Genomic DNA, 22,787 nt, shown 5'->3' on the forward strand with positions numbered 1-22,787 from the left:
AATTCAAAATGACATTCTGCATGGAAATTCAAAGGATAAGGGACTTTTTTTCCTCTCCCCAGGAAAGCAGGGCATTGTAAAATTACATTAAGTAAATGGAGGAAAAATCTCATGTATGAAGCTACAAGTTTTGGAGCTTATGTAAAGAAGGCCAAACCCAGTAAGTTGACTGGCGTCAACATGCTGTAGAATTCTGTTCATAGAAAATTGCTAGAATGAGAAGATTCTGAGACAGAAGTAGATTACTGCTTGTTAGGGCCTGGGAAGAGGGAAGAACAAGCAGTAACTGTTAAAGGGTAAGGGCTTTATTTAAGGGGTAACAAAAATGTTCTGGAATTGGAATAGGAGTGATGGCTATATATCTTTGTGAATATTCTAAAATCCAATGAATTGTACACTAAAAAAAGTTTTTGAAAATGTAGTTAGGCATGACCTGTGGCTTTGGCAATTTCCAAAGAATGTACAAAGGAAGATGTAAAATTACTTCTGTCCACTTCCTTCCTTTTTATGAACACTTACCTGTATAAACTATAGCAGTTTGTCTTGCTTCCCCACTACATTTGGGGCATTTTAATCTGCTTTTACTTATAATCCACTGTTCTGCTCCCCACTCTGTCTCTGGTGAATCCTTTCACCCCTGGGACCTTTGCCCTACCGTCCCCCACCCCCACAGTTCTTCTACATAAAAATAAATAAAATCTTCAAAAAAACAAAACAAAAAACCCAGTCTCACCAAGTACCAGCAATCCAACTCTGGATAAGTTACATACCCTTATTGTGCCTTAATTTCTTCACTGGCTTAAATACTTTACACTTTTCTATAAGGATTAAATGCTAAGTTGCTGGAGTAAATGTTTACAGTTACACCTCCAGAACAATGCAAGGCATAGAAGCACTCAAATGTCAGTTACCATTACTATCCAGTACCTCTGCAATACCCATCACTCATACCCCATTCATTATTTAGCTACAGCTTGCACTTTGCTACTTTTGAATTTTCGTTTGCGATAGCTCTCATGGTCCAAATGACCTATCCATCCAATGATCCTGATTCTAATCATCACTCAAAATCTGATACAAATATCAGAAAGTCTTTGCAATTTCTACCTCTTCTATAATCTCGTCTAATGATTTAGCACTTTCATCAATTTAACTATAAAACCATCCATCTTCACAATTTGAGTGTAAATTTATTGAAGCTAGAGGCAACATTTTGACTATTTCTGCATCACCCAGTGTGCCAGTGGCATTCATTCAACCAACCAACCAACCAACCAACCAACCAACCAACCAACCAACCAACATTCATGGGGCGCCAAGCCAAACACTGCTCTGGGGACAGGAATAAACAAAATAAATGTCCCCATTGATGGAACTTACATTTTATTAAAGAATATGGAGATAGGGGCCTCCCTCGTGGCGCAGCGGTTGAGCGCTGGGTTGCGAAGCTGCCCGCAGCCTCTGCAGCACTGGTTCGATCCCCAGCTGCTCCCCCGACACCAGAGGAGGGTCCCACATGGCGCGCAGTCCTCTCCTGCCGCCCGCTGCTCCCCTCAGCAGTGTACTTCGGTACTTCTGCCTGCTCTGCTCCCCGCTCTGGCTCTGGTGAATTCTCTCACCCTCCCACACTTCTGACTGTACCCAGTGCTTGTATAAATAAATAAGTCTTTAAAAAAAAAAAAAAGAAATTATTTTAAATAAAAAAGAATATGGAGATAGCTAACAAGTAAATATACAATATGTAAGATAAAGTGAGAAAACAGAAGGGTAAGAGAAAGGGGAAAACATTTGGTATGCTTGGGATCTGGACGTAAATGAGCAAGGTCAAGATCAGTTGAAGAACAAGGGATGTGAAAATGTTTCTGTCAATGTGAGAATTCTGGTATTATTCTGAGTGAGTGGTAGGTTTGTGCATCAAAGTGTCATGATCTAAGTAACAGGCATCTCTGTTTCGCAGGAGAATGAGATAGCAAAAGGTAGTAAGCACGATGGTTGGGGGGCTAAGTAAGAAAGAAGTAAAAGACAGTAAATTGAGACAGGGTGGGAACAGAAGAGATGGTGAGAAGCAGCGGATTCATATAGTGTTGTACCAATGTGTTGTTCCCACCCTGTAAATTGAGACAGGGTGGGAACAGAAGAGATGGTGAGAAGCAGCGGATTCTGAATATATACTGAAGACAGAACTGACAAAATTACTGCTTGACAAGTTGCGACAAAGAGGAGTCAAGATGATTATAAGGTACCAGTGCTTCTCAAACTTCAGCATGCATCAGAATCTCCAGGAGACAAGTTAAAACATATTTCTGGGTCTCACCTCCATAACTTCTGGAATATAGCCTGAGACATACTGGCCTAACAACAGGAAAAAGAGAACTGACAATGACTGGGCTAGGAACAGCGGATAAGAAAAAACCAGAGATAGGAGAAATTGGATTAGGAGTTCCATTTTGAACATATAGCTATCCCAACATCACCCCTGTAGTATTATTCCCCTCAAACAATGTCCTCAATCTAATCACAGAAAAACATCACATACACCCATACTGCAGGACAATTCACAAGGTATCTTGACCAGTACTCTCCAAAAGGTCATCAAAGGCATCATATGCATGAAGATCACAGATGAAAGGAAACTACAGCAACGTAGGATATTGGATCAAATACTGGAACAAGTGAAAGACTGGTGAAATCTGAGTAAGGTCTACAGTTTAGCTAGTAGTGTTGTACCAATGTTAATGTCTTACTTTTGATAATAGTGCCACTGTACCATGGTTGTGCAGGATGTTAAGAGGAAGCTAATTAAGGAAGATGTGGGATTCTGTGTATTATCTCTGAACTGTTCTATAAGCTTAAAATTATCTCAAAATAGAAAGGTTAAAAAAATTAAGACATATGTACTTAAGTAGAGGTATCCTATAGGAAGTCGGATAAGCTGGAAACAAAGAGGTCCAGGTTGATGATATAAACCAGGCAGTTGCCAGTATATTCATGCCACTGAAAACCTTAACACTAGTTGAGATTACCAGAGAAGTGAGCTGTCAGGAGAAAAGATCCTAAAACAAAGCTTAAGAAGTTAGAAAGATAAAGAGGAACTACAAGGGGACCAAAAAGTGATGATTAGTGAGGTCTGAAGACAATGAAAAGAGAATGGTGTTCCTAAGCTAAGTGAAGGAAGCAATTCCTGAAGGAAGTGAATAATATTTTATCTCCCATCTCTTGCAAAATTGTCATTTAATATACTGATTCTTATTAGAAAAAGAAATTCAGTATCATCTGCTGGAAAATTAGTGTCAAATATGTGATCACTCTTATACGCAGCATAGCATTAGTTGGCAGAGACAAATTCTGATTAAAATGGGTTCAAAATAGAATAAAAAGGGAAAAAGAGCAGACAATGAGTATAAACAATTACTGAATGACAAGAAGTTTTGCCATCAGAGGAATGAAGAAATGGGAAAACAGATAAAGGAGGAGGGGGTTTCTTTATGAACGATGAAATGTCCTAGGATTCTCCTGTACTCATTTCAGTAGAGAGGGACAACTGATACTACAGAACAGAAGGGGGAGCTGCTGGAATTATGTTCTTAAGAGACAGGTGCTAGTACACAAGTGGAGAGGTAGGCCTTACCTAAGAGCATGGACAATTCACCTAGAGCAACAGCAGAGAAAGTGGAGCATCTGTGCCAAAATGGAGATACTGAATGAGATGGTGAGGATAGCCCAAAGATCTCCTCTGGCTGCTTATTTTCTCAATGAAATAGGAAGCAAGGCCACCGAGCGTGAGGAATGGTGAGAGAAGTGAGGCAGTAGTGGAGGTTTGGAGAAAAACGACTGTCAGTATACTGGGAGAAAGGAGATTAAGGAAGTGGGAAAGGCCATCAGCAGCACCAAAGGCTCATGACCTGCATTTCACACTCACTGTCTACATGTACAGTGTACAGAGTTGGACTTAACCAGGTTGAAATCCAGGGTTTACCCCTACGTGTACAACAGAGAATTGGTCAAGAAATTTGAGGGTCCATACAAAGGAGTAATTATTAGTGACTATGTGGAAGAAAGTGAGGTACAGGGAGGTACTCGGGTCTTCAATGAGGGGAACAGAATTAGGGAGTATCAATACAACACTCCAAAAATATTTTACTTAAACTTGCAATGATTGCCTCGGGTCTCTTAACCAGTGCACACTCCTCATGATAGTTAATGCCTTTCTAACCTACTCAAATACTTTTAACTGCCATTATTCCAATCAGGCAAAAATCTGAATTAAGTTTAGAGTAACTGAAATTTCCCTGGATAATCCTCCAGCTACTTCCACAAGACAAATTAGGCCAGCAATCATCTTCCTAATATCATCTCTTATCCTTCCTTCCCTTTTTTTTCACTCTACCGCTAATAATTTAAAATATTTTTCAATTAATATAAAGTAGACAATAAAGGAATTTGCAACTACTTACAAATTCTAACTTTATAAGGATATAGTTCATTTATCCTTTATTAAAATTAGTTAAAAACAAAACAAACAAGAATTCCTCCAACAACAAAAAAAATAAGATCTGCAGCTCTCGAACCTGTTTTTAAAAGGAGGAGGTATAGGTTTATTACACTACAGAGGGAGTTTTCAGTCACACTCCTTGGAAAATGTTGTTGTCAGAGTCAGATAACTCTTGCCCCCATGCCAATAAAAACAAAATGCTGGCCAGTTGTCAGGAACAAAAGTTGACTCATGCACCGTCACCTGGAATTAAGGCCATAGCCTGTAGTTAGGAGCACAGAGTTTTAGGTAATTATCTAATAAAAAATTTGTGAGAACAATTCCTTTAGGGTAAACAGGAACACTTGTTTTTCTACTTCAGTGTAGAAAAAAAATTCATCATTAAAAAAAGCACAGAAAATTATTTTCCTTTCACCAGTTGAAATTTTCTCTTCGTTAATTTTCTAGAAGGCATATATTATGACCCTCTCACCAGCCCAAAGAGCTCGAAGTAAATAAAGTGTTATTACACATTAGCAAACATCAGAAATCAAAGAAATGAAGTTACTCTGTAACACATTTTCCACTGAGCATGACATACTATCTGTACCACTAAGGTTAATGTCAATTTAAGCAACAGAAAATTCTCACAATAATTTTATGTGACTAAAGTAAAAAAAGTTAATTTAGATGAGCACGAATAGGGAATTTTATGTTCTTTTAAAAAATTTGAGGAATACTTTTAAACTCATGATTCATAAATACCTAGAAAAGGACGTGACAGGTTACATTTTACACATGAGACAGGAATATAAAGATAATAAGAGAGGGGAAGAAAGGGAGATTGATTCCCCACCATAATTCTAGTTCTTAAATAAAAGCTTCTCACATGCAGCATTACAATAATTCTAAAGCAAGATAAAATTGAAAATGTGGCTTAACTTACATAAAAATAGGAAGTATGTGGTGGTAAAGTGATTGTTATTGCTCCACAATGATTTTATTTTCAACAATCCATATATGCCCTATATACCATAATTTATAATAAGCTAATGTAATTTTATATTTTCTGATGTAAAGTCAAAGCCTAACACACAGAAAAAATGCTCCCAAAGCCATCAGAGCATTCTGCACTAATGTGGAAAAACCATGTCCCAACTTTTTCAGTTTACTCTGTGAATACATATGGAAATAACAAGGATCAAAAACCATGAAGTAATCTTCCTAATGCCTTTGAAAGTCAGTCATTTTCACAATACTCTTGACCCTTCTGAAACCCAAAGACACCATACTTCTCTACTTCTTACCAACCACTTTATCATCTATTTTCCTGTTTAGGCAAGATATAAAAATGAAACACATGGCATCAGGATGCATCAAAGTGATAAAGGTTACTGGTGAAAGTAATTATCATATAAATGAAATGTGCAAAAATGTAGTAAATAAGAAAAACTCTCATAAATAAGAAATAGCTCATAGTTCTTAGCTATAAAACAGCCTGCCTCACTGTCTTCCATTCAAAAGACACCTTGGTCTTAAATATTAACATGTTCAATTAGCACCTTTTACATCCTGGACAACTTTTAACAATAAAGATTCGGCAAAGTGTTATAAATAACATTTTCTGAGCCGATCCTTTAAATAAATAAAAAAGTCCCCCACAAAGATTTTATATATATATATAAAACCATATTCGAATGTTTATATAGTACCTGCTTTTAGAAATAAAGACATATATACACAGGACAAATAACATTTGTTTTTCACTGTAAATTCATTTAAAAGTATATCTATGATATACTTTAAGATAAGAAAGGTTAGATTATACTCAAAGACAAATAAATGTCTTTGAAGTGTTTTTACATGAAAATAATAATCTTAAGAACTCATTTATTTTTATGTGCAAAGTCAACAGCTTTGCTAAGTTTCCCTATTAAATGCAGCTGAAACATAACCAACTTAATTCAACATGTTAAAGTTATGTTAACAATGGAATACTACCGTGTCATCAAAAAGGATAAACTCACGCCATCTGTGGCAACATGATGGCGCTGGAAGGGATTATGCTAAGCGGAAATAAGTCAGATGGAAAAAGATAAATATCAGATGGTTTTACTTATATGGGGAATATAGAGAAATCAAATAAACGGTCAGGAGAAAAAGAAAACCTTCCAGCTGACCATACATCTGAGGCACACAGCAGGGTGGGGTGGAGGGGGTAAAACAAGAGAAGGAAGAGCACAAGGGACTGTGGTGATGGATTACGAGTGCTGTGGTAGTGGGAGAACTGCAGGGACTACACCTAAGGATAGAAATTAAATATTATTCAAAATTTAACAAAGACATAAGAAAACAAATTAGTTAATTAAAAAAAATGTTAGCTAAAATTAGCCAAAGTACTGAAGCTGAACCACATGATCCTTGAGTTCTGTGCTGATTACTCTCTCAGATTAAAAGTGGCCAAATAAGGTACTAATGGAGGATTTAAGTTCCTTAATCTAAGATGTGTGATCACTGACCCTTTCAGGATAATAAAATGCAGAATATAGATTAGTGACGATTTATTAAATTTAGTTTTAATGTATTTAAATTAGGTTATAAATGCGTCCAGCTTTAGAAGCAGCAACTACATGCATCTTGAAAATGTTAGTAGGGGCCTCCCCAGTGGCGCAGCAATTGAGCGCTGGGTGGCGAAGCTGCCCGCAGCTTCTGCAGTGCAGGTTCGATCCCTGGCCGCCGGGTGAGGGTCCCACATGGGGCGCAGACCTCTCCTGCCGCCCACTGCTCCCCGCAGCAGTGTGCTTCGGTCCTTCTGCCTGCTCTGCTCTCCGCTCTGACTCTGGTGAATTCTCTCACCCTCCCGCGCTTCTGACTATACCCAGTGCTTGCATAAATAAATAAATAAATAAATAAATAAATAAATAGATAAATAAATAAATAAATCTTAAAAAAAGAAAATGTTAGTAGCGAGAACAATTATTCACAATATTTGATGTGAAATTATGAAGCATACAGGGACTTCTGTAAAATAGACAAATTTGATTCTACCTTGATCTGGTCTTGGCCCTTTACTTCCCTTACCCCCAGTTTGTGGCCTTTTTTCCCTATCACCCCTCCAACCCAACTTCTATAATCAGGAATTTACCAATGAAGAGTTTCATAATAAGAGTTTCAAAGAAAAAAAAAAACAAAACAACAAACCATGGTATGATTCTTAACCACTTAAATGTAACAGCATTGCTAAAGTCAAATTCTAAGTAGAGAAATGATCACTTTTGACACAAATTTAAGCTCTCAGTCTTCAATTTCAACCCTATATTCCTAAAGTTAAGATTCTGCTAAGATACAAATGAGGTGTTCTATCAGCAGTCTAAGCTTCAGACTTCAAGATTAATTTAAAAGAAGTCAAAAGTTTGAGGCTTCTAAAAGACTGGAAGAGTTTTATAATTATTATACCTCCTTTTTTCTATTACAGAAATAGGCTCTTAATCATATTCACACCTATGAAACCTTTTCTTGAATGGCACAAAAAGTTACTCAAATTTCTTTCAAGAAAGGATATGCATTGACTGTATTTGACCATTATAATTTGAGCGACACAAAGTCTAAAACAACTATAACGGGAAATACATTAGTGGCCACGGTTAGGCACATTAAATGATAGACTCATAGGGTCAGGGAGCTGGGTTATTAAAAATTTGAGCATCTAATCCTTTATATATGATTGTGATAAACTCATAGATTGAAACCTGCCTATAAACCTCATTCCCTAAATACTACTTAGTGCTGCTTACTTACATCTTCTATTGACAAGTTGTATTAAATTTACAACCAACAATTTAGTTCTAAAACCCTCTAAGGTCTTTATCTTTAGCTAGCAGAGATGGATAAGACTGACCTCTGAGGTGGCAGAATGGTAAGCAGGCTAAGTTATTTATAATAAAACTTCATTATCGTGAAGTATTATGAATTCTCAAATTCTCCATAAAATATCTCCAAATTATTACACACATGGTTTAAAAGTTAAGAAACTTTGTTAAAAATTCTAAAAACACAAATGCTTCCCTTATATCACACGTCCTTTACATGATAAATATACTTTTCCCAAATAATTTACCTCTATGAATTACACCAAAGAGCCTAGATAATTATATTCTGAATTTCATAAAGGATCAAAAATTGTAATATACCCAATCCATTTAAAAGTAGTGGTTTCGGCTTCTGAATTTTATTTCAAAAGTAGTACAAGGCCAGATTATGAGGTTGGTGAAAACCTGGGAAATCTATCAATGCATGAGATGAAAGAGAAAAAGTGAAAAGACAAAAGTATATAAACTTTCCACTTTGTACAGCCATTCCAAGTAATGTAATCATTCAGTTAACCAGTTAATCATGCAAAAGTACCATTCAGATTTATCTCTCTACATGAATTACATTATTAATGTCATTTCCACATCTTCTGGAAACTTAAAATACTTGTGTTTACTAAAGTGTCATAAATTAAAAATTACATTGATTAAAATTATAGAATATTAGGCAGTTAATAGAAACTAAGGCAGGGGCCACCACTTTACAAACAGTTTATCTAAGTATTAAAAATAGTGTATAAGAGCAATTTTATATAAATATCACCAAAGGCTGATGTATTATGCCTGGCACATGGTCCCTTCTGAGCCTGCTTTATTGTGTTGATTCTCAACCTTGATCTATTTCAGTGGCATAGGGTGGGATTATAATGGACCACCTGATTATTAGCACAGACCTTCTACTGAGATATCTCCTGCATGTGTGTTAACATGAAATCTTTCCACACAGTAATAATGATAAATATACCCTTTTAAACACAATCACATTTGTCATTTTCACCGATGGCATATAGTTTCTTCAAATCCTTTTCCCTTCTGTTAATTCAACTACAAATAATAAGATTTACTAATGACTCAACATAAAATAACTTCTTCCAGATACTCTTAGTGTGATCAGTCCTCTATAAGGACTAGAAAATGTACACTGTTAATTTGAATACCATCATAACTTGTCAAAGAGTCCCAATGTCTAAAAGGTTTAAGATTCATATCTCAGTCATGGCTCCACGGCCAGGAAAATAAACATCATGGTAGACTTCTGCATTCTTCACATTGTGCTCATGGACAAAGTCAGTGTAGTTTCTATGTGCAGGCTGGGGTGGGGACAAGGCCCTTGTTTTCCACTGGTTTCCAGCACGTTCACAGCAGTCACTGGCAGCAGAGTGCCTAGATGGTTGGGGAGTGGGAGGGGAGCACAGTTAGTCACAGGAAAAGGAGAAAATGGATGTGTAAGAAGTAAAGGAGAAAGCCAATGTGACCAGCATGCACCAGTGCTATGAGTAGTTATCAACATTTACTCCATATAATAACATTCGAGAAAAACAAAGAGAAGGAAATTCAAAGATACATGCAGTAGAGAATGTCAATATGGCACTACGTATAAGTAATCAGACAGTTATGTGAATGAAGAGGAAATTTCACAGAGAACAAGACACTGTATCTGTCCCTGATGTTGCAACCAAATTCAATTACATTATTTAAATATTTGAAAGAAGTCTACTTAAAGGCAAAAGCACACAGTGATGGGGTAATTTTGGAAAGTATTCCTCAAATTAAGTGATTTTTACAAAACTGAAATCTAGGAAACCAATTCAGAAAGAGCATTTAAAAAAAGGTAACCTTAGAGGCCATTTTACTTCAGTGTTCTCAGTTAACGATGGATAATTATTGTTCCTTCTGTAACCACAGTTCACAGAATCTCAAAATGAAATTCAACAGGCAGGCACAGATAACATGATTAGATTGCAAGCCCCCCTCCAATAAATAACCGAATAAGCATATTAGATACATTTTACCACACAGAGCTGAAGAATCAGCATATAGAACAAAGAGAGTTGAAAACATGCATAGTGACAGTTCTTGGCTAGAAATGATCAGTTCTCCAGTAGAAAAAAAAAATCTGCCATGGTCCAGAAAATTACAATTTTGAGACATGGCAAAAAGGGCAACATGTATTTAAGATTACGATAAAGAAAAAATCCCCACAATTACAAAAGATGTCAAAGGGCAGATTTTAAACTCAACCAAACCAGTAATCTTTACTGTTTTTCCTTAGGAAACTTGAAATTAGCTAAAAGGATTTTTCAGAACATATTTTTGAGACTTTTTTTTTTAAACAATAAAATGATCTTTCCTTCAACTGAAATACTGAAATTTTCCTTCAACTGAAATTTATTTACAAGATTAACCATAAAATTCAAAAACCTCAATATAAGGTTCCTGCAAATTTAGAAAGTTTGGTTTATATTGTCCCTATAGGGCAAGATTTTCTAAATTTAGTGAGTTATGTTTTTGTTGTTTACATATGGTTTATGGATTTAAAATACGTGAATGTTACTCACAAAGTGATACTTTAAATACTGGACAATTCTAAGTTACTGATATATCAAATCATTCACTAAAATAATGATGTTATTTATAAGACATCAGCAAAAAAGGCCAGGGAACTGAAAAAGGAGTAGGTATAGATTAAATTGGTTAAAAGCTAACTGTCAGAAATAAAATAGCCCATTACTCTACCCAGTTGTTCAAATCTAGAAAATGTTTCCAAAATTTTAATATCACTTTCTAAAGGAGGACTGCTTTAAGTATTAAGAATTAAAGCATGTAGAAACAAAGAAAGATACAAAGAATGTATTTTAAATTTAGGCTGGGAACCCATAAGCTCAAAGACATGTCAGTTCTATATTCAGTTCCATGCCACTGTTGACGTACACTGGGGCTCACTACATTTTAAGGATCACCGTTTTACTCCATTTCAACAAAAGAAGTTTCAGAACAATTGCATAAAGGAAGGGACACATAGTTCTAAATTTTTCATTGTTCTTGATTTTAATACTCTTAGATTCAGTATTCTCTCTTTTTAAAAATCTGCAAAGGAATTGAGGAATACCTAATCATTCCAATTAAAGAGATTTAAATATGTTCCTATTAAAATCTGAAAACTCAACTTAGGTTTAGTGTCCTAATACAGAATACAAACAAGACTCTCATATTAATATAAAAAAATAATAATGTACTAAGGGAGTTCTTTTATAGTTTAAGTATCAGTGCTATGTTTCCTTGATGTTACCACCAAAGCCTAAACATTGGTGCTTTCTGAACCCATGTTTTCAGTAAGAAATGGAAGAAACACTTTTTATGGCTTAAAAAGTAAAGATTAAAATTTGACACTTAGTTTAAGGGTGTGCCTGCATGTACACAAAGTACCCACACCACACTCCCAAGTAGAAAGGGAAAAAGAGATAAAAGGGAAAAATAAGGGGAAAATCCCACAATTTTAGAAACTAATCTTACATAATTTGGAACTGAAGTAAAAGTATGTCCAAGCATCAAGAAAAAAAAGCGAAGCACCTTGCAGTTAGTTATGCCAAAATAACAGTGAAAAACAATTATATGGCAAAGACCGAAAATATTCACCAACCACTGCTGACCCACCACCTTGCAGGAGAACTGGCTGCACAGAAAGCTGACCAAAACCTTGAGATCACCTCAGAAACTCATTAGATTTCAGGTACTAAACAAACTAAGAGCAAGAGAAAAAGAGAAAAAAATCCTATAAATTATCAAAGTTCATTTCACAAATAGACACAAAAATTGAACAGATGATGCAACCAACATGACCACTCAATCAAATAATTTCCAAGGAGCTCCCCCACCAAGCCACATATATTTATTTGGGAAAGGTTAAATCCCACTGATTAACCCCAATAAGCCACAAAGTATCCATATTTGTATACTTACTATTAACCTAAAAACATACCCTAGAACTTAAATGACTTATCTTCTCTTTCATTAGATTATCTCTCCATCCTCCAAAATGGAAGATTTCATGCTTTGTTTCTGGACTATCATCCAGTTTCCCTTTCACTTTTAGCTTCAGTCTTTAATAAAGCAAAAACATCCACAACACCATGTTGTATGGTATAACACGGAATGGACATATTTTCCTTATAGATCTGGGAAAAGCGTCTATTGACTAGTACTGGAATCTTTTTCAATGAGGAAAAAGCCACCATCCCCAATTATGCTGCCAAAATAAAGAGCGTTTTCGATGTTCCTCATTTAGACAACTGCACTTCCTTCTTTATCCATATCCCTTATCTTCCCTATCTCAATAGGACTGCTCAATGATATGCTTTTTTTTTTTGCTTACAAATATGAATAATTTGCTTTTAATCATATTTGAAGTGCTCCAAGTTTATGGCTCAGATTTTAGAATACCATTAAGCAAGCAGTATTTTATTATGGTTTAAGGAGTTAACAAACCATTTCCTGTCATGCTGGTCTGTTCCAGGACTCCTTGGAAGATTCTCTATCTCCACCAACACAGGACCAGAGGCAACAGGAGAAACCATAGGCAGAGTGGATCTCACACCCCAAGCCTTGGAACATAAATTATAACAATCATCTATTTTGCCAAAATAAAAGATCTTTTCATCAATAAACAGAACTTTAAAACAGATCCAAATAATAAATATAATGTAAAAGAGTACTGACTGTCATATACCACACTAGAGATAAATAACCTAATTGAATATTGATATTTCATTCATTTTACAGGACTTACAGAGAAAAGAAATGTTTTTTAGAGTACCTGTTCTATTACCAATGAACTAGAGGATTAAGTAAAACAGAAACAAATAAGGGGGTTTCAAATTATTGAATCACCTTACAGACAAGGAAAAGAAAATACACAGAATTTTTCCATTGTTACACCACTAAGAAAATTTAATTACTAGTGCTATTGTTTGCCATAATTAACTACTGTGTTCTGGTGCTTTAGAAACTTAATGTTGTCTTACCTGTTGGGAGCCATTACTCTGGGCCGAAACATTATTGGGAACACTGTAAAGAGTGAAAAAATCTATTATAAAATCATGTAAAATATTCTAGGGCTTGCTTACACTAAAAAAAAAAAAAAAAAAAAGAAGCTTTTTACTGAGATATAGTTGACATATTACATTATATTAGTCTTAGATGCACAAAAACGATTCAATTTTTTAATATACTATGATAACCACGATAGATCTAATATCCAAACATAGCTACAAAAGTATTTTTTCTTCTTGTGATGAGAACTTTTCATACTTATTTTTGGTTTATTTTTGGGATTCATAAAGTAGCTTTAATTTTAAAGATACTGTTTTGTTTCAAATAAAGAAAAAATTACTGTTGGTTCTTAATTAAAACTAAGATAGTAAGATACCCAAAACATTTGCCTTTACAAATACTTGCTTTTCTAAGACCTGTTCATTTGATATTTTAATTGTGCTTTAGAGGAATATTTCATTATTAATCTTTATTCATTGGGCAATATCTGTCAAACATAGCAAAAAAAGTAGCATTAAACACAAATATCCACATATATACTTATCTATTACTTCTCTGGATATTTCCATGCTGTTGAAATTTTACAGTGTCAGCAATAGTTCAGCAATTTATAACTCAAAAGTCCTTAGTATAAACTTAAAATTAGAAACTTTTCTGTATACCTTCCTCTCCAAATGACTTATGTTTTAAAATTCTGAGTTTAGGCTGCTACATTATCCATAACCTCTCCCCAAAGTTTAAGAAAATCAACCTATAATAAACTAAATAGAAAGAAACTTTAGAACAGCTTAAAAAAAAATTCAATGAAATTAAGAACTCAAAGATGATATATTATCACAACAAAATGTGTGTCAGACATTCTAACATAAGTATTAGTATTCTGAGACAGAGAATTCAAAGAAAAAAAAAAACTTGAAAATGGGAAAATAATCTACAGATTTAATGAAGAGCAACGTGTTCCAGGAAAATAAGATACAAAATTAAATACATTCAAACTGTTACTGTTAAGTTACTGACCTTCAAGGAATAGAAAAAAGACTTCAGGTACACTATAAAGATGCCTGTTACCAGGCAGACACAAGGCCTCTTCTCAGCCAAGAACATGATACCCAGTCAAGATGCCATTCTAGTAAGAGGTAACAAGCATAGCTCCTCAAATGCCAACTCTGAATACAGCATCCAGAATCATCCCTTAGAGGGCTGAGCAAAACAAAACCTATCCGATAATGAGACAACTAATTCAGAAAAAACTCAAGAAAGAAAAGTCCTTGCTAAAAGGCTGAATGATTAAGAATGAAGTCATATAGATCTTATCTTTTATTAACTATCATGCTACAGGTTGAATCATCAGAACTTGTACTACCTTTGACTAGGTTCAAATTCAAGCTGTGACTCCCCTCTCTGAACTCCAGGTTCCTCATTTGCATAAAATTGTTAGGATTAAATGAATGAATATTAGCAAAGTACAGGAATATGGGATAAATAAAACTAACCAACCACCAACAACAGCAAAAGAAACTTAACCAATATTGGCTGGTTTAGATCTATTACCTAGGCAACTGTAAAGTGTCAGACACAATTTCTTTTTTATAAATGATGTTGCTCCTCACAGAATACATTATGCTGCTTTAAAATAACTCGTAATCCTAAGCATAAATGAAATCTCATCCAACCTGCGTGATACAGAAGTCAGACTCACTACTCCATCATTCCCTGAATTACTCTCTGAAGCTTTCCCTTTAAAGGGTGATGAATAAAAGGTGAACAGTAATTATAAAAAGTGCTCCCAATAAGTGATGTTAAGAGGATCACATCTCCCTGTTTTCAAATAATTTGAAATGTAGAAAGCCCTATTTTTTCAACTAAATATATTCTTTCACCACCACTAAAATGGAAGACTACCTATTTTTTTGTCACTAACCAAATCCAAGCTTCCCCCTTTAACGGACTACCTGCAATAATTGACCCTACTGGTTCTTAAACTTTTTTTTTTTTTAAATATTTATTTATACAAGAACTGGGGTACAAGTCAGAGGTGTGGGAGGGTGAGAGGACTCACCAGAGACAGAGCGGGGAGCAAACAAGCAGACGACCAACATACACTGCGGAGGGGAGCAGTGGGTGAGGCAGGAAAGGTATGCCCCGCCATGTGGGTTGCTCCTTGGCTGGCCGGGAATCAAGCCCGCACAGAAGAGGCTGTGGACTGCTTCACTGTACAGCGCTCAACCCGCTGTGCCACCGGGGAGGCCCTGGTTCTTAAACTCTTTTTAGTCATTTCCTCCACATCTTTCCCTCTCTTTTGTATCTTCAAGACTGTCCACGAAGCCTGCATAGAAAGTACTAATAACTGAATTTGAACTACTTTTTCAAATGCCATCTTTTCTTAAGATACTATATATTAAGCAAGATTCACAAGGAAGAAGTTAGAAGGAAATAAAATAGTATAAGAAATGACAAGAACCAATGAAAAAAATCTGCTATTCAAATAGTACAAGTTTATGAAGCTGTTTAGGGCAAATAGTTGTGTTTTTTCAGTCCTGTTTTCCATGGTCCCCTGGAGTAACACTTCATGCAAAAGAAATGTAAGGACAATCATGAAAGAGCAGTCATGCCAATCCAGGTTCTTGCAAAGTGCTGTAAGAATAATAGTAACCTTCAGGAAAGCTGGGTCTACATATTTTACTATTTTTATTTGGAAAAATTTTAATGAAGTGTCATCACTTAACATGCCACTTCTGCTGTTTTCCAGACCCAAAAGCACACTCAAAAGGACACAAAATTTAGTTATTAAAGTTAAGTTAATCTTTATTCTAGGAGAAAGCCTGTAGAGTTATACTCTCTTTTTGGTCAGAAATGTGCAGAAAATTGTAAAGAAGGAGAAATTCTTACATAGAGAACCTTAATTTTTCAACTACATTATCACTGTACTGCTTTGTTTACAATGTCTCTAGGTAATCTTTACTGTAAACTGTAATATTCTGTTCCTGTGAGGTTATCAAAACATGACCCACTAAACAAAGGGGGAAAAAAAGAACGCAGGAAATATAGAATACTGCCAACATTTGCCACTATTTTTCTTAAAAGCTCAACTTATTAATTGGTTACAAGAAAGATAAAAGTGTACAGATCAGAAAAGGCAGAAAATTTTGTGATTTTTTTTTTAACGCAACTAAAAATTCAAAATGAAGAGAACCCCTCTCTTCTTCTCTACTCTATTTACTTATTTTTAACAGCCTACTGACATCAGAGGAATCCTTATTCAAAAAAAAAAAAAAAAAGGTGTATTTTACTTTATTATAATTGGGTTTTTTACTGGTCCCTTATTTAGGTTTTCTAAATTCCTGCTATGAGTGAAACCATCCAGTATTTTCTTTTTCTTTCTGGCTTATTTCGCTGAGCATGATCCCTTTCCAGCTCCATCCATGTTGCGGCAAATTGCATGAGTTTATCTTTTTTGATTGCAAAATCAACAAGCAACTATTAACCAGACACACACTAAAGGGGGTGGAGGAGGGAGTAGGATCAAAACAAGGGGGGTGGGGGAGTGGGAACTGTATGGGGACTATAACCAAGATGAAAATGCATATATTGTGCAAAAATGATGTAAAAAATGTATAAAATAAAAAAGAGTGCATTTGTAGTGAATCACTAATCATACCCTGGTATTAATAGTTTTCTAAGTGAAAAAAAAAAAAGAATAGCTAGGACATGACAAGGTAAAGCTGACTGCATTTAGTACCAAAAACAATTTTCCCTTTTGAAGAAGCTATAGTCATGTATCTGCCATACAGGGGCGTAATCAAATTCAAAAAAGGAACTAGATTTATGAGTATTGCCTGAAGCTGATAGTTCCAGGCGAAGTTGATACATACCAATGGTTGAGAAACATTGTATGAAACTATACATTGTAATATATAGTACTGAAGTTAATTTAGTCAGTAGTAAGTAGAACTTCTAAAATAGTGATTTGAGAATAGCAAACCCTCTCCTATTGAAACATCTAGCTGTTGAAAATTATAAAAATAATAAAATGCAAGCATCAAGTAGAGAAAATATTTATTCAAGATAATTTACTAAATCTCGTAACTCAATCTGGCACTTAAGTTACAATTTGCTCTCTTCTCCCATTTTCCCACATTCAGTGTGGTGGAAGTTTTACTACAATTGGATGCAGCCAAGAATATGGAACTAACTGTCTCAGCAATTCAGACTTTACATCAGTTATGTAAAAATATGTTTAAGAACTACAGAAACAAAGTATGAAAACAACTACTAACAAATAGAGAAATTGTGAAAAAGTAACAAATAGAAATTCTGGAATTGAAATGTATAATACTGAAATGAAAAATTCACCAGGACATAATGGCAGATTTGAACAGGCTGAAGGATAGTAAACCTGACAGAATAAATGAGATTATCTAGTATGAGGAACAGAAAGAAAAAAATGAAGTAAAGTGAACTGACTTATGGGATACCATCAAGTGTAGCAATGTAGGTATACTCTAAGTCCCACAAGGAGAAAATCAAGAAGGAGAAAGAAAATGAGAAAATAATGGCTGAAAACATCCCAAATTTACCAGATTTAGCTACATAAAAGACCAACAATAAAATAGAAGTTTAGAACAATGGTATAAAACCAACCAGACCTCACAGATATGTATGGAACATTCCACTCAACAGTAACAGAATGTACCTTTTTCTCAAGGGCACAGACCATTCTCCAAGATAAAACAAGCTATGGTCATAAGGCAAGTCTAAATACATTTAAAGGAATAAAAATCATGCAAAATCTGTTTTAACACAATGGAATAAAACTACAAAACAATAACAACAATAACAAAAAACCCAAGAAAATAAAAGATTCACAAGTATGTGTAGATTAGGTAAAATACTACCAAGTAACCAATGGGTCAAATACAAAAATCATAAAACAAGTTAGAAAATAACTTGGGATGAACAAAAATGAAAATATAAAAAAACTTATGTAATATGACTAAAGCAGTGATTGGAGTAACATTTTTAGCTATGTTACATTAAAATAATAAAGATTGCAAAGTAATAACATAATCATCTACCTAAGACACTAGGAAAAAAGCAAACTCTACCTAAAGTAAACAGAAGAAATGAAATAACATATCAGAGTGAAAAGTAATGAAATAGAGAAAGTGAGTGAACCGAAAACTAATTTTATGAAAAGGTGAACAAAACTGACAAGCCTTTACTAAGATTGATCAAGAGGAAAAAACAAAAAACAAAAAAAAAAAAAACCTCAAATACTACAGTGGGGGATGAAGGCGGCATCAGTACCAACCTTACAGAAATAAAAAGGAAACAATATGAACAACTGTATGCTACAGTTTAGATGAACAGACAAATTTTAAAAAGACTCAAACTCCCAAACTGGAAAAAAAAAATCTGAATAGACCTATAACAAGAAATGGAACAAAGAACTTTCAAGCTTCACATAAAAGAGAAAGTTCAAACAAGACAGTTTTAATGGTGCTTTTCGCCACATATTTAAAGAATTAATACCAATTCTTTATAAGCTCTTTTCAAAAATTAGTAGAGACAAGAACATTTCTAAATTTAGTCTGTAAAATCAGTATTATATTGATGCCAAAACAAAATGAAAACTTACAGGAAAACTACAGACCACTATCTTTGATTAATATGACATAACAAAATACTAGTGAATCAAAATCTACAACAAAATACTACTGAGTAAATCCAGCAACATAATATAAAGAAGTCTTATACACAATGACAAAGTGAGATTTTTCCCAGGAGTACAATAGCTTATCTGTAAATCAACCATTTTTTTTTGAGCTCCTTCTGTGAAAGGATCATAATTTATTCATCTTTATATCCTGCATCATGTTCCAATAACAACTGTATGTCATTCTCATTATGAATCTACCCTACCCACTCTTTATTTAAACTTTTGTTTTTCTTTGTGTCAATTTTATGTGGCATTATACATTTCTTTGTTCTCTACTGTATCACCAATACTAAGGAACTTAACACTTTGATACAGCTCAACAAATATTTATGACAGCAAATACTTAAATTCTAAAACACTATGCCAATCACTAAGTTGCAAAACTACACCCACCTGAGTTCTTCAGGTTTTGCTGTACTTGCTGATGGAAGAGAAAAAGAAAATGTCCCATTAGTTTCCTCTTTCCTGGTAAACTGTTTGACTATTCGTAAAATTAAATCTTGACTATTTTATAAATCCATGTTTCCCAACTATTGACTTAGTTCACAGAAGTACTCATAATATTAAAGTCAATAATAACAGGCCTCCCCGGTGGCGCAGCGGTTGAGCGCTGGGTTGCGAAGCTGCCCGCGGCCTCTGCTGCGCCGGTTCGATCCCCGGCTGCTCCCCGGCCACCGGAGGAGGATCCCACATGGTGCGCAGACCTCTCCTGCCACCCGCTGCTCCCCTCAGCAGTGTACTTCAGTCCTTCTGCCTGCTCTGCTCCCCACTCTGGCTCTGGTGAATTCTCTCACCCTCCCGCGCTTCTGACTGTACCCAGTGCATGTATAAACAAAACAAACAAACAAATATAATAAATAAATAAATAAACATGCCTCTAAAAAAAAAATAATAATAAAGTCAATAATAACAATTACAGGCTATAATAAAAGAAATAGTAATTGTAAACAATAATAGCACTTTCCATTTTTAAAATAAAGCAATAAAATAGGTATATGTTTTGGCCACCTGCAAGCATCCTGGAGTGAACTGAGTGACAAAAAATCATCATCAGTAGAAATAAGAGGTAACTTAGAGTAACCTAAAGGAAACCACCACAAATTGAAATGGTTTCATTTGTAGCTATATATATAAAAATATATTATTTAATTTAGTCATCCAAAATTATGAATATAAATCAGTTTTTTAAAAAAACCAAAGCCAAACATAATGTTAGTTGTTTTTCAACTAGTCATAGCAATGATATTGGACATATTTAAAATTTATCATTATTTTAATGCAAACTAAAATTCAAAATGAAACAAGTTTTAGTTTATCTAACAAAGTAAACCATATTTTTTTTATTACATAAGACTCTTACATGGCAAGCAACATTTATGATTTGGAAGTGTATGTATAATACTAAATAAACAAAAATTTATTTAACAGAATACTTAATATCTATAATAAAGTATGAAATAATTTTTGTTTCAAATTTGTTTATTTTTTTTAAGTCCTAAGAGGATTTAAAAGATTATTATAAATGAAATCTGGAAATCAAAGAGACAGGAACTAGTTAACACAAACAAAAGCTGAATACAAACTCGGAACAGTGTCTGAATTGGGATTAATGAAGTTTAATCTCAGAAACAAAACAGGTAATTTTCCCCTTGTATTTTTATTAAACTACTTCTGTCAAAACCAAATTCATAAAATTAGAATACTTCAGTTGATTAAGTAGACTTAAGAGTCAGACAACTTTCTCTCTGGTAAACAACAGCAGTACACAGATAAACTGACAAGAAAGAAAGTGCTCTAGAACAGGGCTGCATTTCACCTTTCATTTGTATAGTTCTCCGAGAATATCGCTTGCTGGGTCTTCTTTCAAAGGATGTTGATCTTCTGGGTTTATTAGTTTTCGTTGTCTGATACTCAGTTTTCCCACTAAAATAATCAGGCATATTAACAAAAATAAAAGAAATTAAAGCCTATACATAAATGAAAGTCTACATTAAAGTTCTCCTTAAAAGAACCATCCTACACTTCTTGAAGAAGCTACCAATAATATTGATTCTCCCTTTTCCACATCATTCTTTTACTTTTTAAGCCCATGTGAAATATGCAACACAAATTATACTGATTTTTCTTACGCATACAGTATCACTTCAGATCATCATAAACAAGTCTGCAATACCTATGCTTTTATGGAACTCTTTTTCCTTCCTCATCCACACACCCCAAAGCAAAGTGTGCAATTAACTCAAGACTTTCAGTTACCTTTTCTAATTGTGGTATACATTTCAGAATTTTCCAGAAATATTTTAAAACTATTGTCATATTCTCCTTGATTTCCATTTAAATTATTAAGAAAATGTCCTCCCACTTTTAATACAAGTAGAACAGATGCTCTCTTGCACGAATTCCACACTGACCTGTTATATTATTATTACCCATTTCTTCTTTAAATCATAATGACTGATTTTCAAAGCATTCCAAAAATTCACAGTTATTTAATCTCAAGTAAACCAATGTTTCTAATTTATGACCAATAAACAAGGAGTCTATAAGAATAATGAGCTTAAAGTTATAAAGAATCAGAAATAACCTAATTTCCCATTCAGTGGTAAATCCCTCTGCATGGTATCCAGCCATTGAGAGAGACAATGTGTATGTATGTGTGTATAAAACTCTGTTTACATGACTTTAAATTGGAGGCTAATTAATATACAAAGTATATGCTAAGAGGGATATAAAATCCATCACACTATTATAATGTTTACCTGACTGGTCAGGTAAACAAAACTTTTTTATTTTGGCCAATGGAAAACCAAATTTTTCTATGCCTTAGTTTTCACATCTGTAAAAAGAAGAGATGGCCTAAACTTTTTTGGCCTCTGTGAAAGAAAAAGAAAGAGAAAGAAAGCAGCTAATAACTTTAACCTGTATCTAAACCGCGATCCCAGTCGAATAAATCCCGATTTATGAGAACTCTTTTGGACAGGGCCACGCAAGCGGAAGAAAGCATGATGCTCGACAGCACATTTCCATAAATGTTTGCACGCTTTTGGATGATCCAGTCTAAAGACAAATGTATGCTCTTGCTCTTTGCCCTGAAAAGAAAAGGATGGAGAGGTAATTATTAGGTTAAACACTCCTGTGCCCCATTATTTAGCTACAAATACAACTACATCAATTCACAGAATCAAATAATAGAGCATCCAGTTTGATCCCTGACGATTCAGACATTCTTCATATATATCTACATAAAAAAGAATTGAAAACAAGCTATTCATTTTTTTCAGTCAATATAAAATTATTCCTAAGATTGTCCCTCTCTATTTATGTGATCTCATTTCCCAGAGTCATAAAATGAGGTTTTATACACCATAGTTAGGGAAAACGATATAATCATAATTGAAAGGATCACGTAAAATCTAGCAATATATATCAAAAGCTTTAAAAATGTCCATATTCTTTGTTATAGTAGGTACTCACAAGAATCTAACTATAATAGTTAATATTCTTAGGCACTTTTTCTAAGGGTTTTATAAAATTACTTCAGTGAGCAGATACTATCATTAGCTCCATTTCAAAGACAAAGAAACTAAGGCTCAAGAAATCAAGAACAAGGTCACAAAGCTAGTAAGAGAGAAAACCAGTTTGAACCTAGCATTCTGAGCTCTGGAGCCTACATCTATAA

General features: G+C 34.4%; 1 protein-coding gene across 3 annotated transcripts in view; it reads right to left on the reverse strand.

The window, feature by feature from the left end:
- The window catches only part of EPB41L5 (erythrocyte membrane protein band 4.1 like 5), a gene marked incomplete at both ends in the record, with an annotated part of 90,604 nt that overhangs the window by 37,909 nt on the left and 29,908 nt on the right, over positions 1-22,787 (reverse strand). For 2 of the 3 annotated variants that reach the window (XM_084240729.1, XM_084240728.1), the window contains 5 exons: positions 12,826-12,941; positions 13,362-13,404; positions 19,502-19,529; positions 20,925-21,031; positions 22,028-22,197. In XM_084240729.1, the coding sequence (XP_084096855.1) occupies positions 12,826-12,941; positions 13,362-13,404; positions 19,502-19,529; positions 20,925-21,031; positions 22,028-22,197 (464 nt within the window). Of the gene's footprint in view, positions 1-9,542; positions 9,724-12,825; positions 12,942-13,361; positions 13,405-19,501; positions 19,530-20,924; positions 21,032-22,027; positions 22,198-22,787 lie in introns of those variants that run through there. The other variant, XM_084240730.1, reaches the window with a different exon arrangement.

The sequence above is a fragment of the Talpa europaea genome (genome assembly GCF_964194135.1).
Source record: "Talpa europaea genome assembly, chromosome: 1".
In the NCBI taxonomy this organism is placed as follows: Eukaryota; Metazoa; Chordata; class Mammalia; order Eulipotyphla; family Talpidae; genus Talpa; species Talpa europaea.